The sequence below is a fragment of the Ursus arctos genome, unplaced genomic scaffold (genome assembly GCF_023065955.2).
Source record: "Ursus arctos isolate Adak ecotype North America unplaced genomic scaffold, UrsArc2.0 scaffold_8, whole genome shotgun sequence".
NCBI classification, from domain to species: domain Eukaryota; kingdom Metazoa; phylum Chordata; class Mammalia; order Carnivora; family Ursidae; genus Ursus; species Ursus arctos.
In genome coordinates, this window is record NW_026623100.1 from 77,461,022 (window position 1) to 77,474,440 (window position 13,419).

Sequence of the window (13,419 nt, forward strand, 5' to 3'; positions counted from 1 at the left end):
TGGGATTGAGTCCCGCGCTGGGCTCCTTGCTCAGCGGGGAGCCTGCTTCTCCCTCTGCCTGCTGCTCCCCTGGGTGAGCTCTCTCTCTCTCTCTCTGTGACAAATAAAATCTTTAAGAAAAAAAAGAATTGATCAAATAATCGTATTTTTGGTAGTTTTTTTCTTAACATAAAAAAAAAAAAAACCTTTTAAGTAGAATACTTTGAAAGAAAGATGACTTAACAAAATCACAAATATCCCTGGGGCGCCTGGGTGGCTCAGTTGTTAAGCATCTGCCTTCGGCTCAGGGCGTGATCCCGGCGTTCTGGGATGGAGCCCCACGTCAGGCTCCTCTGCTGGGAGCCTGCCTCTTCCTGTCCCACTCCCCCTGCTTGTGTTCCCTCTCTCGCTGGCTGTCTCTCTCTCTGTCAAATAAATAAATAAAATCTTAAAAAAAAAAAACAACTCACCTTTAAAAAAAACAATCACAAATATCCCTTGATATCTAAATTTATTAGTTTCTGTTCAGATAGCAGATACATGTACATACCTTGAAAGTTTCTTATTTAACAATATCTTGTTCTTAAAATTGGTTAGCTTAATTAACATGAAGGAATGAAGCTTTATGAATTCAGGGAACCTAGCGCTTAAAAGTATTGTGTATTTCATGAAATATTTAGGCTGTTGGGAATTTTCTTTTTTTCCATTAAAAATGTTATGCTTTTTATTAGCTAGAGATCACTTTGTTTTATAACTGAAGTCTTTAATAATAGAATTATAGTATGATCTGTTCACATTTCTCTCACAAAATTATTTTTGTGTTTTAAAAAATCTACAGGTTCGTCATAAGGCATCACAGAAGGTTTATGCTATGAAGCTTCTTAGTAAGTTTGAAATGATAAAAAGATCTGATTCTGCTTTTTTCTGGGAAGAGAGAGATATTATGGCCTTTGCCAACAGTCCCTGGGTGGTTCAGGTAAGCATACAGACTTTTATAAGTTTATTTCCCTTTTTTGTAAGTGCTTACTATTCATAGGATTTAAAACCTGTATCTCACTCACATAGTAACAGTGCAGTCATTTTTAATAAGATCAGATTCAATATGCTTGTTTAATGTTCCTAAATAGTATGTCATGTAAACATGTAATACTTAAATTGGTGTATGAAAGCAAGTATTATTTTCAACTTTTAAAAAATTCCTTTATGAACAATTAGATTGGTTACCAGTATGCCATTATTCCCTGCCTACACTCTCGTGATTTACATAATAGAAACAATAATCAGCCTGTCTCAAAAAAACCAAAACTTCCTACAATAAAATTTTTGAAAATTCTCCTGTAGTCCTTTTTATATTACCTATAATATAAAACAGTATTGTGCTTCCTAACTGAGCCTCTTACTTGACTGTAAAGTAAGGAATTCATGCTTGTATTTTCCCTCTTTTTCAATTATATCCCTCGTTAACTTTGCTTCTCTGAAAATGTTTTTATACTAATATCTAATTCTGCAAACATTTTTGAACAAGTATCATGAGTAAGATTAGGTATGTACCAATGCATGTTCAGAATGCTTACTTAAATGATTTGGGAGTTTGATACCTTGCTTGTGGAAGGCAATTTGCAGGTAAAAAATTTGCCGCATGGATGACTATGTAATTTAAAAGCTCATTATTACTGCTTTTTTAATGACGTTGAGCCCCATTGCTCTTTTTCTCTACTCAATTTTTTTTATTGTAGCTAGTGAATAGAAATTCTGATATGTGTAGCTAAAACTAAAATTTTTGTAGCAAATTATATATCATGATAACTTAAGGAATGATGGTAATAAATTATCCGACTATTAGCTTTAATAGTTTAAAAAAAAAGCTTTAATAGCTTTAATAATTCATAGCAACAGAATCATTGCCATTTCCAGTTTATCATTTCATACACTGGTGTCATTGATCTTTAATTCTGCTAAGTGGACCTTTTTAAAGTGTTCATTGAGGTAAAGAGTTAATGGATCTGCGGAAACCAACAGTGAAACATGGTAAATTGAAAAGTAACATTATAATTCTGGGTTTCATTTGTTTTTATCTCTGGTAAAGGACATTCCATGCACCATTATATTTGTATGTTTGAAATGTATAACTTTGTGGGGACACTTGTCAAAATGACTGACTTAATTCTATTTATTGATTTAATTCAATGATTTTCAATATATTTATACAGTTTCACTATATTTAGTATATTTATAGAGTTTCAGTATATTTATAGAACATTTTTGTGCCTCAAAAAAGAAACCCCGAACCAACTGGCAGTTTTTCTCCATTCCCTCCTGACTCCAACTCCTGGCAACCACTAATCTGCTTTCTATGTCTGTGGATTTGCCTATTCGGGATATTTCACGAAAATCGAATCATAAAATATGTGGTCTTTTGTGATATCTTCTTTCATTTAGCATAATGTTTTCACTGTTCATTCATGCTATAGCCTGTATCAGCTCTTCATTTCTTTTTATGGCAAATAATCATCTGTTGTATCGTTATCCCACGTTTTATCTGTTCATCAGTTAATGGACACATAGGTTGTTTCTATTTTTTGGCTAATGTGAATGATGCTGCTATGACTTCTTTCATATGGATTTTTGGTACATATGCTTACACATTTCTGTTAGGTATCTACCTTGGAGTATAATTAATGGGTCATAGGATATGCCTCTAATCAGTTTCAGTAGATTATTTCTAACAGTTTGCCAAATCTTAGTGCTCATTTTTTCATGACTGTTGAATATTTAATTGTACGAAGGCCCCTATATTTTGTTACTGTACTCTCGTTGAAGATAACTCTTTTTATTTCTCTTATATAAATTATGATACAACATAAATCTTTGACCTATCTGTATTTCTTACAGATATATTCTTAGTGTGATTTGAATTCGATAGATGAATATTGGCACATTTTAAAAAACTTATTCCTTTGCTGATAGAGAAGACTTTTTAAAAAAATCCATCTATTATATTTCGCTTGCTGTGTTCTTTGCCTGTTTTCTAATGTCCATACTTTTATGATGAACACTTCCTTACTTTTCTGTATAGTTTCTTATACCCAAGTAGGTGTGCAGCCTTTAATACTTCAGTTTGCTTTTAGCTTTTTTAAAATTTAAGTTTAGGTATCTCTTTTAAGTCTCTCAATCTAGTTTCCTTCCTATTTTCTTTTTCTTTTGTCTCCTCAATTTATTTGTTGAAGAAACCTGGCTCTTGCTGATTTCATCCTTGTGTAGTTTAACATGTTCCTGTCTCGTTTGTATTTTTTGAGTTGCTAATTGGGTATAGTGGATCAGAGTCAGGTGTGATTTTTGGGAGGGTGGCAGAACAACTTCAAGGGTAGTGTTTTGTTCTATTGGAGGCTAACGTCTGGTTATTTCTCTGTTATTTTACCAGCTATTTGTGCTTAATGCCTAGGTCTGTTAATTTAAGAATTTCAAAATGGTGATATTCTAATTCAGTCATTCCTCCCCTTGCCCACTCCCCAGGCATACCTTTTCTGTTATAGTGACTGGAATAGTTCTATAAAGAAAATATTCCCCCATTTACTGTTTGGTTACCCGTAGTATAATTCACAGAGGAGGGACAGGATAAATACTTTATTCTTTCTTTATATTTGCCAGTTTTCAAAGTAAGGGATTAGTTTCCTTTTATGCTCTAAAGGTGAACAATTTTGGGGAAGTTACCAGTTTGAACTCATGGACTTAAAACCTATTTGAGGTGTTTTAGTCCTTTGAGTGTCTTATTGATGCTCAAATTGTGACACCTTTGAAAAGTAACTTCCTGTTCAGGTTTATTCCCGAGTCCTTTGGACATGGATGTAGCAGCCTTTGATAGCTTGCTATCTGATATAATGGGATGTTCCAGACCAATCTTTTACATTTTCTGTCCTTGACATAGAACTAATTGTGCTTATAGGTCCATCTTTTTTATGCATGTGAGTATTTCCTTAGAATAGATTCCTAGCATTGGATTTGCTAGGTCGTATGGTGTGCACATTTGACATTTTGATCGATAGTGCCAAATTGTTTTGTAAAAAAACGTTTTTATAAGTTTCTATTACTCTAATTATTTAGTATTTTTATTTCACTACGTTTTTAGCCAATACTGGTTATTGTAGTTATTTAAAATTAGTTGCATCCTCAAGAAACAAAAAGATGTTATTGTGCTAAGTTGCATTTCCTTGGTTAATTATGAGGTTCAGCATATTTCATATGCTTATTAGTAATTTGTATTCCTTCATTGCTTATCCTGTTTTTCTATGTGTTGTTTTGCTTTTTTAAATTTGATTTATTAGAATGCTGATAGACCCTGTATATTAATATACGTATGTTGGAAATATATTCTTTGTTACATATGTTGGAAATGTATTCTCTTGGACTCCTGTCTGTTGCTTATTGAGTTTTTTAAAAGTAGAGGTAGTCAAATCTATGTATTCTATGTTTTGATTCTTGCTGGGGAATACTTTCTGCGGCCCAATATTAGGAAGATATCCTTTTATACTTTAACTTTTTTATATTTTAATTTTGAGAGGGGCAGGAGTCTATTTCTGAGTTAGCAGGAATATATTTTTTTTATATGAAGTAAGATTTGTTTTTCCCAAATGGGCAGCCACTTTTCCCAATGCCATTTGTAGAAAGCCTGTCTTTTTCCCATGAAGTAAATGAAATGTCCTTTGTATCATAGACTAAATTACCATGTACACGTGAATTTCTTTTGACTCTTTTCTATTACTTTGAGTTGTTATTTCTTCCTGCACTAAAATCACATTGTTTTAATTTCTGTAGTTTTTCATGTATTTGGTAGGGCAAGTCTTCTCATTGTTCTCCATTTATATTTTTGTGGCAGTTCTTAACATTTTTTCTGTTAAGTTAGAATTAGCCTTTCATTCTGTTAAAAAATACAGTTAAAATTTTTTCTTGCATTGCTTTAATTGGTAGATTTTTTGGGTTGTTTTATTTTGGAATACTAAATCCTCCCATAACAGTATTGTATATCTCTCTGTGTAGAGCTTGATTTTCAGTAAAGCCATGTTACTTTTTCCCATTGAATATGTTCAGAAGAAACTTATGCATAAGAAAACTAGTTTTTAAATATGTAGATATTACAAAATGCAAGAAAACAGCATTGGTTCAGTCTTTTAGTACAGTGTTGAGTTAGTAGAAGGTTTTTATCCTTATCTTTTCTATTATGTTAAACTTCATTAGGTAGTCCTCTGATATTTAATGATTAAATCTGATGTTTACTGAAGCTTTCTGATTAAGACAGTAAAGACCTGTCCATCTGTGTTTAGTTTACCAAGTATTTTTTAATCAGGAATGATGTTGAAGTTTTTGAGGTGTGTTCTTCAGCTGCTTTTAAGATGGTTTTCCTGTTTAATCTGTTATTATAGTACACTAAAAAAAAAAAAATTCAGGGTAATGTAAAATAAAAAGTAAATGCTATTTGCTATAATTTTATATTCTCTATAGAGTACTGAATTTGATTTACTAATATTTTAAATAATTTTCCATTTGCGTAAGTGACATTTGATCTTTGATTTAATTCAGTTTTTTTAAAATATTGGCTTTTTTGGTTGGTTTTCATATCCTAGTGAGACTACCCTAATAAACGTAGTTGGGAAGCATACCACTTTTTTCTGAGCTTTGGTGCAGTTTATGTAAAATAGAAACTATTCATTCCATGAGGTTGAATTGAACTTGCTTGCATATCTTTCAAGAAAAATTTTTCAATATATTTAATGATAAATTTTTACCATTAATATTTATTATAATAAATTCTAAACATCTCAAAGTAGAAGGAAGGTATATTGAATCCCCATGTACTGTTCAGTCAGCTTCAACAATTACCAGCCATGGCCAGTCTTATTTCAGTCACACCAGAAGTTGGCAAACTTTTTTTTGTAAAGGGGCAGAAGTACCTACTTTAGGTTTTGTGGCCCAAGAGGTAGATAGAATGTTAATAACTTATAGGATGAGAAAACAAATTTCTGCCAACTTTTTATCGGTGAAATTCAAAATGTGATAATCAGTACAATTTTTAAAAATGTAAGTCTGTTAAGGAGAAGAATGAACTTATTTTCTGGGGCAATAACATTTTGTTTAACTGGAGTTCACAGTCAAGTGTTTCCTATCAAAATTGTAGATGTTCCATTAATGTTAATGTGTGATAAGATTTTTTATATATTCATCTTACCTTTTCACATAGGGTAGGTACTGCCAGATACTATTATTCACTGGCATATGACTTATTTTTTTATTAATAGACTTTATTTTTTTTAAAGTTTTACATTTATAGAAAAATTGAACAGTTGGTGGAGAGTTCCTGTATCCTACCCCCTAACCCCTGACAGTTTCCTATATTAACGTCCTACTTTAGTAAGGTACATTTGTTACCATGAATGAACAATATTGATACATTATACTAACTAAAGTCCATAATTTATTCAGTTTTTCTTGGTTTTTACCTAATGCTCTTTTTCGGTTCTAGGATCCCATCCAGGATATTATGTTACATTTAGTTATCGTATCTTAGGCTCCTATTGGCTGTGGCAGTTTCTCAGACTTTTCCTTGTTTTTGATGACTTTACAGCTTTAAGGATTACTTGTCAGTTATATTGTAGGATGTGTATAGTCTTCTATTAGAATCTGTCTGATGTTTTTCTCATTATTTAGACTAGGGTTACGAGTTTTTATAGAAAGACTGTAGAGGGAAAGTGCCATTTTCATCACGTATCAAGGGTATATACCAATACTTTATTTATAACTGTTGATGGTGACCTTGAGCATATGATTCTGATTGAGCATTTTTATCACTTGGAAGACATATATAGAATTCTGTTAAATTCTTGTCTGGATATTTACCTTTTAGCAAAGTCATTACATTGCAGGTTAGTCACTTCCAACTGAAGGTTAGGTAGAAACTTCTCAGTTGCAGAGTTTGTTTGTTTATTTATTTTAAAGATGTTATTTGAGAGTGAGAGAGCACAAGTGGGGGGGGGAGCAGTAGAGGGAGAAAGAGAAGCAGGTTCTCTGCTGAGCAGGGAGCCCGATGTGGGGCTCGATCTCAGGACCCTGGGATCATGACCTGAGCTGAAGGCAGACACTTAACCGACTGAGCCACCCAGGTGCCCCTCAATTGCAGAGTTTAAGTGGATTTTGAAACATGGATATTTGCTTTGCACTTACATTTAGGTCAAAAAAATTCTTTTGGAACTGTGGGACTGTCATTTGAGTTCAGAAAATATATCCATGGCCAATTTGTGTAGGAGTGGAGATCTCACTTCTTGTTTTAATTTTAGTACCATGGGAAGCATAAAAAGTAGCTTGATGTTAGTTGTCATTAAAAGCTTAGGTTTTGTGGGGCACCTGGGTGGCTCAGTTGGTTAAGTGTCTGACTCTAGATTTTGACTGGGATCATGATCTCAGGATGGTGGGATCGAGCCCTGCCTCTGGCTCCAGGCTCAGTAGGGAGTCAGCTTGGGGTTCTCTCTCCCTCTCCCTCTCTCTCTGCCCCTCCCCCTATGCATGCTCTCTCTTGTGTGTGCACTGTCTCTAAAATAAATAAATAAAATCTTAAAAAAAAGTTTAACTTTTGCATGTAAGTGCTATTTTACCTTGTCATTTTAGGTTGTATTAATTAAGAAACATTACTAAGTGTGCAGCTAAAGCTCATTTAGAAAGCTGTTCAGTGTTCCATAATAGTAGTTGAGGGTGGTCTTGATCAGACAAATTTCAGTCTCAGCTCTAAGCTCAAATAATTGCAATAAAACTTTACCAGTGCTAAGCCATTGAACCGCTGTATGATAGAGTGAGGATATTCAGCATCTATTTCTGACAAAAATTCACAGAACGGGTGATGATGGTTAAGTCCACAAGAGCAAACAACAACCATTATTAATACTACTCATTTATTATACGAGGGATTAAAATATATTTTCCACTTAGTACTTATTGATCAGTATTACGGAGAATAAATACAGATTTCAAATATCATGCATTTTCACGAGCTTTGTAAATTTGTCCAGTGAAGCCTTTTTCTGCTCACATTTATTTTACCACCATCTTTTGTTAACACACCTTACCGGATTCTGCTTCAGGTTTTACTGAATTAGTGTTTTCTCAACCTCTTTGAAAATATTTTTGCCTGTAGTTCATCTATCGCAGACTGTTTATAGAGGCTTATTTTTTACTCACATCAGACTTGGCACTTTACTCCTCCAATAACCGGTAATGACTGCATAATATCAGTAACATCTGTTGACTCATCAAGAGCCGAGGAAAACCACTCGAAATCATTTGCCTTGTTTTTAAACTGACTACTGATATTGCCACCAGTGTCCTCAACTCTTTGAGCAGCTGTCGTTGAAAGACTGAGAGTCTTGCGTTGATTTTCTCTAGATGCATTTCTTTGGCTGATGCAATCAAACACAACTTAATTAATTCACCATTGGTGAATGGCTTTTCTTGCTTGCCTAATAAATAAGCCATCTGGAAACGTTCTTTGGTTTCAGTCTTACATACGTTTAGCAAATTTTAACATTTTTCCATCGTTAATTTTAAGCTTTTAATTTTGAAAACATTGCAAGAATTCTTGAAATACTTTTTGTTCTCCTACCCAGTCTTTTCTCCCTTTTTTCCTTCTGAGAGATAGCTGCTGTCCTAAAACTCGTGTATGTTTTTTCTATACTTAATGCCTCCATTCCTCCTTCCCAATTAGATCTTCTATCAACCTTTTATTTTCTCACGTGATTTTTGACTAATTCAGGTTTTTAGTTCTCTCTTCAGTCGGTTTATATTTTCTGCGACTGTCTTTCACTTTTCTATTGAAAGGAGTATATGTAAATTTTTTAGTCAACATTTTTTTGTTGTGGTTTTGTTTAAAAAATAACACCTTTTTTTGCTTTTCTTTTTAATTATTTTCTGCTTTTAAAAAAATTCCCTAGGTCATGCTTTCTTTGGGTTTATGTTGTTCTTTTCTAGTTTCTTTGTCTGCCTAATTTTTATTGTCAGTCTTTATTTTCCAACGCAGATATCTGTTTGAATATTGGATAGTGAAAGGATAAGGAGATATACCAACAAATACATTTGAAGTTATAAATTCCCTTTTGAGTGCTGCTTTAATTTTATCATGCTTTTTTAAAAAAAATGATTTTATTTGTGACATACACAGAGAAATACATAAAACAGGCGGCAGAAAGATTTATCACAAAGCAAACACCCGTGTATTCACTACCCAGGTCAAAAAATAAACATTGCCAGACTCCAGAAGTTCTCTTGTGCTCTTTCCTAATCACTACCTCCATGTATTCCTCCCAAAATAACCACTCTTCTGACTTTATTAGTAATCATTTCCTTGCTTTTCTTTCTAGTGTACCACCTGAACAAGCACTCAGGAACTATAGTTTTCCTGTTCATTGAACTTTATATAAGTGATATCACTGAATATCTCTTCTTTTGTATCTAGCTTTTTTGTTCAACATTATGTTGGCATGAGTTATCTACATTGCTAGTTTATTAGTTTCATTGCTGTGTTTTATTCCATTGTATGCATATACCACAATTTGTTGGTATATTTCAAAATTTTTATTTGTTACAAGTAGTGTAATGGTTTTTATTCTGTTGCGTTTATTCCCAGAAGTGGCATTTTGGGGTACCTATAATCAGTCTCAGTAGGTGGTGACAGCTTGTTTTTTAGTGTGGTTATAGAAGTTTAGTTTATAAGTTCCCTTTGTCCTTGCCAGCACTTGATGTTACCAGTTTTAAAATTTTTGGTCATTTTTGTGCATGCAAAGTGGTGTCTCACAGTGGTTTAAATTCATCTTTCTCTAATGAGATTTCTTACCTTTTCATCTTTGAATATCTTCTTTTGTGAAATGCCTACTTAATTCTTCTTCATTTTCCCATTAGGTTGTCTGTTGATTTAAAAGATTTGATTTGTAGGAATTCTTTTTATATATTTTGAGTATGAGTTCTTTGTTTTGTTCTATGTTTTCCCTATTTGTTTGTGGAAAACTTTTCTGTTTGCATTGCTTGCTTCTGGGGGGTGGGTTGGGACATGTTGAGTGGAATGTACAAATAACTTTTCTTTTAAATTTGTGGTTCCCGTGCCTCTGGGGAGTCAGTAGCAACCTCGCTTGGTGTGATTTCTCTGGTCCCAGTGCCACTGCTATAGTCTGGATACCACTTGCTGCTCATGAGCAAGATGATAGGGAATAAATAGGAAAGAGGAGAAGGCCCTGTTCTAAGTGTGGCTACCCGCAACTCACTCCCTTTCAGTGGTGTGGTACTTACTCCCTCTTCTTATATCTGTTGAATGTGGTATCTTTTAGGTTTTTCTCAACTGTTTTTACCTCCTCAGCTTTCTTCTTTGTGAAATATATGCAGTAGCTTGTTTTGTTTTCAGAAAGCTGTTTTTTTAAATTTATGAATTCTTCTGTCATTCTTTCATCTTTTGTGTCCCTCATTCTGTTTCTCTTTTAAAATATCTCTATTTAAATAGATTCTTGTATTCTCTAAGAGGGGAAAATGATTCATTTATGTATATTTTTCAGCATGAAGAAGTTAACTATATAAAAAGTTTTGTCCGATGCCTTTTTTTCCATTAGGGTTGTCTAAATCTAAAAGATTTCATAAAATTCAACTCTTTTGGTTGTAAAATAATTTGTCTTTTTCAGTAGTAATAATTGTTTTGGGTTTTGTTCCATTTAAGCTTTTGTTTTGTTTTTTTCTCAAAAAAATTTTTTTCCTTTCTCGTTTTGTTTTACAGCTCTTTTGTGCTTTTCAAGATGATAAGTATCTGTACATGGTAATGGAGTACATGCCTGGTGGAGATCTTGTAAACCTTATGAGTAACTATGATGTACCTGAAAAATGGGCCAAATTTTATACTGCTGAAGTTGTTCTTGCTCTGGATGCCATACACTCCATGGGCTTAATTCACAGAGATGTAAAGCCTGACAACATGCTCTTGGATAAGCATGGACATCTAAAGTTGGCAGATTTTGGCACATGTATGAAGATGGATGAAGTAAGTAAGCAAATAAAAAAATGCTAATTTTCTAAAAACAAAAATCAAAGAAGCTTTAAATCTTGACTTTATAGTTTTAAACAAAGATAAATTTAGTTTTGCTGTGTAGTGACTTAAAAAAATAAAACTTTTTTTTTTTTTAACTGATCATCTAGCTACAGAGTGCTTTATTTCTTAGTACTAGATTTGGTAAATACAAGAGAAATAAAAATACAGATAAGTTAGGTCTCTCCCCGTAGAATGGTGACAAGCAATTGCTATTAATTAAAACTAGTTTATATGCAAAAAATGATGCAGGTGAAGTGTAGGACACAGAATATAAACTAAGGTACATGGGTATTATTTCCATCACCATTATTATTTCTGTATTTTTCCTTTAAAAAAAAAAGCTAAGGTAAGAAGTTTATATTACTGTCTCCTACCAACCCTGTCTGTATCAACCATATCGAATAAATTTAGGGCCATCATCTATTGTGTACTTTACCTGTTGAACAATTCACATTATAACTAATAGATTCGGTAGTTTTAACCTCATAGCTAATTATGATGTCAATTTATTTTTGTTGCAAAATTTATATCTCTTCTCTTTTTCTCTGTAAGTATACTATATATATAATTCCTGGCAATAGTTCCTAATGGGGTGGAATCATGTTTTGTTTTGTTTTTTTTCTCTGTTGGATCTAGGGGGTGACTTACATATATCAGACTCTTTAAATGTTAGTGTATGTTGACAGCAAACTAGATATTATCTTTTGTATGGTTTTTATAACCTTCTAGTATGCTTATATAGCTAATCATATTTCTTAACAGAAATAGCAAGATGTTTATTTTTAATTAAGCTGATTTTCTTTTCTTTTTACCTCTTATTCATGCCACCTGTGTGACATTCACTTTTATTGATCATACTACCTTCATCAGCATTCCATATTCTTCCAAGCTCTGCTCAGATTTTACCTCATTTACAAAGTTCTTCCTGATAATTCTCATCCGACTGATCACTCTCCTAATGTTCTTACTTATTTAGAATTTGTGCTGCATGTATCTAGGTTTGTAAGCCCTGTCTACTCAACTAAAACTTAACATTCCTTTCTTCCTTGGTCTTCGTGGATTATGTATGTCATTGTGTCCATGTTTTGCATACATCAATGTTTGGTAAATGGCACATTTGTCCCCAAAGCTCCCTCTTGTGGTATTTATCATACTACAGTGTGAAATGGTTAATAGTAAAAATTATCTTTAAGGAAATTAAAGTATAAGATAATTTTCTAATAGAATGCTAAACTTTTTTATGTCAGTTGTACATAATGAGTTCATGGGTGTATTCTGATTTCAATTAAACAAAAACTTTGGGGAGGGTGTAGAGAAATAAGTCACACCACGTGTTTTTAGGGTAGGTAATGATGGTTAAGGAAAAAAGGGTATAGAATATGGGGAACAGGACAGAATATGGTTTTTATAGAATATTTTTACAAGCATGTAAGGGAATACTAAATTTAGCGATTTAAATCTCTTACATTGTGTCTTTATAAGGCAAAATAAAATGTGGCTTTTATAATTTTATTTACTATTTTTTAATTGAGGTACATATAGCTGAGGTAATTAATACTCCTTGGTTCATCGCTTATTGTCATTAGGAGTCAACAGAAGAGGCTTCATCTAGTTTTTATTTAATGATGATTTCCCCCTTGCCATTTCAGTCTTATTCTCTCTGTCCCTAACAAACAGCCACTATCATGTGTTTACTATAAGCTCTTGCAGACTATTCATATAGCATACATGTGTATAAATAGTGTAATGGTATGGATGTCCTTTTTTTTTCTTTTTTCACTCAATCTTGTTTGATATCTATTCTGATATATGTAAATTAGCTCGTTCCTTCTTAGTATTCCATAGTATCTATCTATTTTACTTATTCCCCCTTGTATTGGATTCCTAGGCCACATCAGCTCCCTGCTACCCACAGTACTATGTTCAACCTAACATTGATGTTGAACATCTTCAGACATGTCCCATGTGTATTCGGACAAGGGTTTCCTCTAAATATACACTTCGAAGAAGTGGGACTACTGACTCAGAGGGTACATAAATAAAGTATTAGCTGACCTCCAGAATGGCTGTAAAGGTTATAACCTCTTGCTAGTAGTGCATTAGAGATCGTGTCTCTCTGTGTTCTTACTCACCCTTCCTATTACTCACTCTCTAAATCTACCAATTCCATTGGTGTAAGGTAGTAGGTTTTAAAAATTGTATTTATTTTATAACAAACGATGTCAGACTTTTCTTCCTATAATTGTCAGTCATTTATCTCATGAGTTACTTATGTATCTTTTAACCTTTTAAAAATCAACTTCTTGATATTCAGGAATTCCTTATATAATCTCAGTAGT

At 33.1% G+C, this 13,419-nt stretch overlaps 1 protein-coding gene across 1 annotated transcript in view; it reads left to right on the forward strand.

Annotated features, from left to right (window-relative positions):
- The window catches only part of ROCK2 (Rho associated coiled-coil containing protein kinase 2), a 135,434-nt gene that overhangs the window by 69,621 nt on the left and 52,394 nt on the right, over positions 1-13,419 (forward strand). The window contains exons 4-5 of the mRNA XM_044390341.3: positions 818-955; positions 10,772-11,032. Of these exons, the coding sequence (XP_044246276.1) occupies positions 818-955; positions 10,772-11,032 (399 nt within the window). The remainder of the gene's footprint in view (positions 1-817; positions 956-10,771; positions 11,033-13,419) is intronic.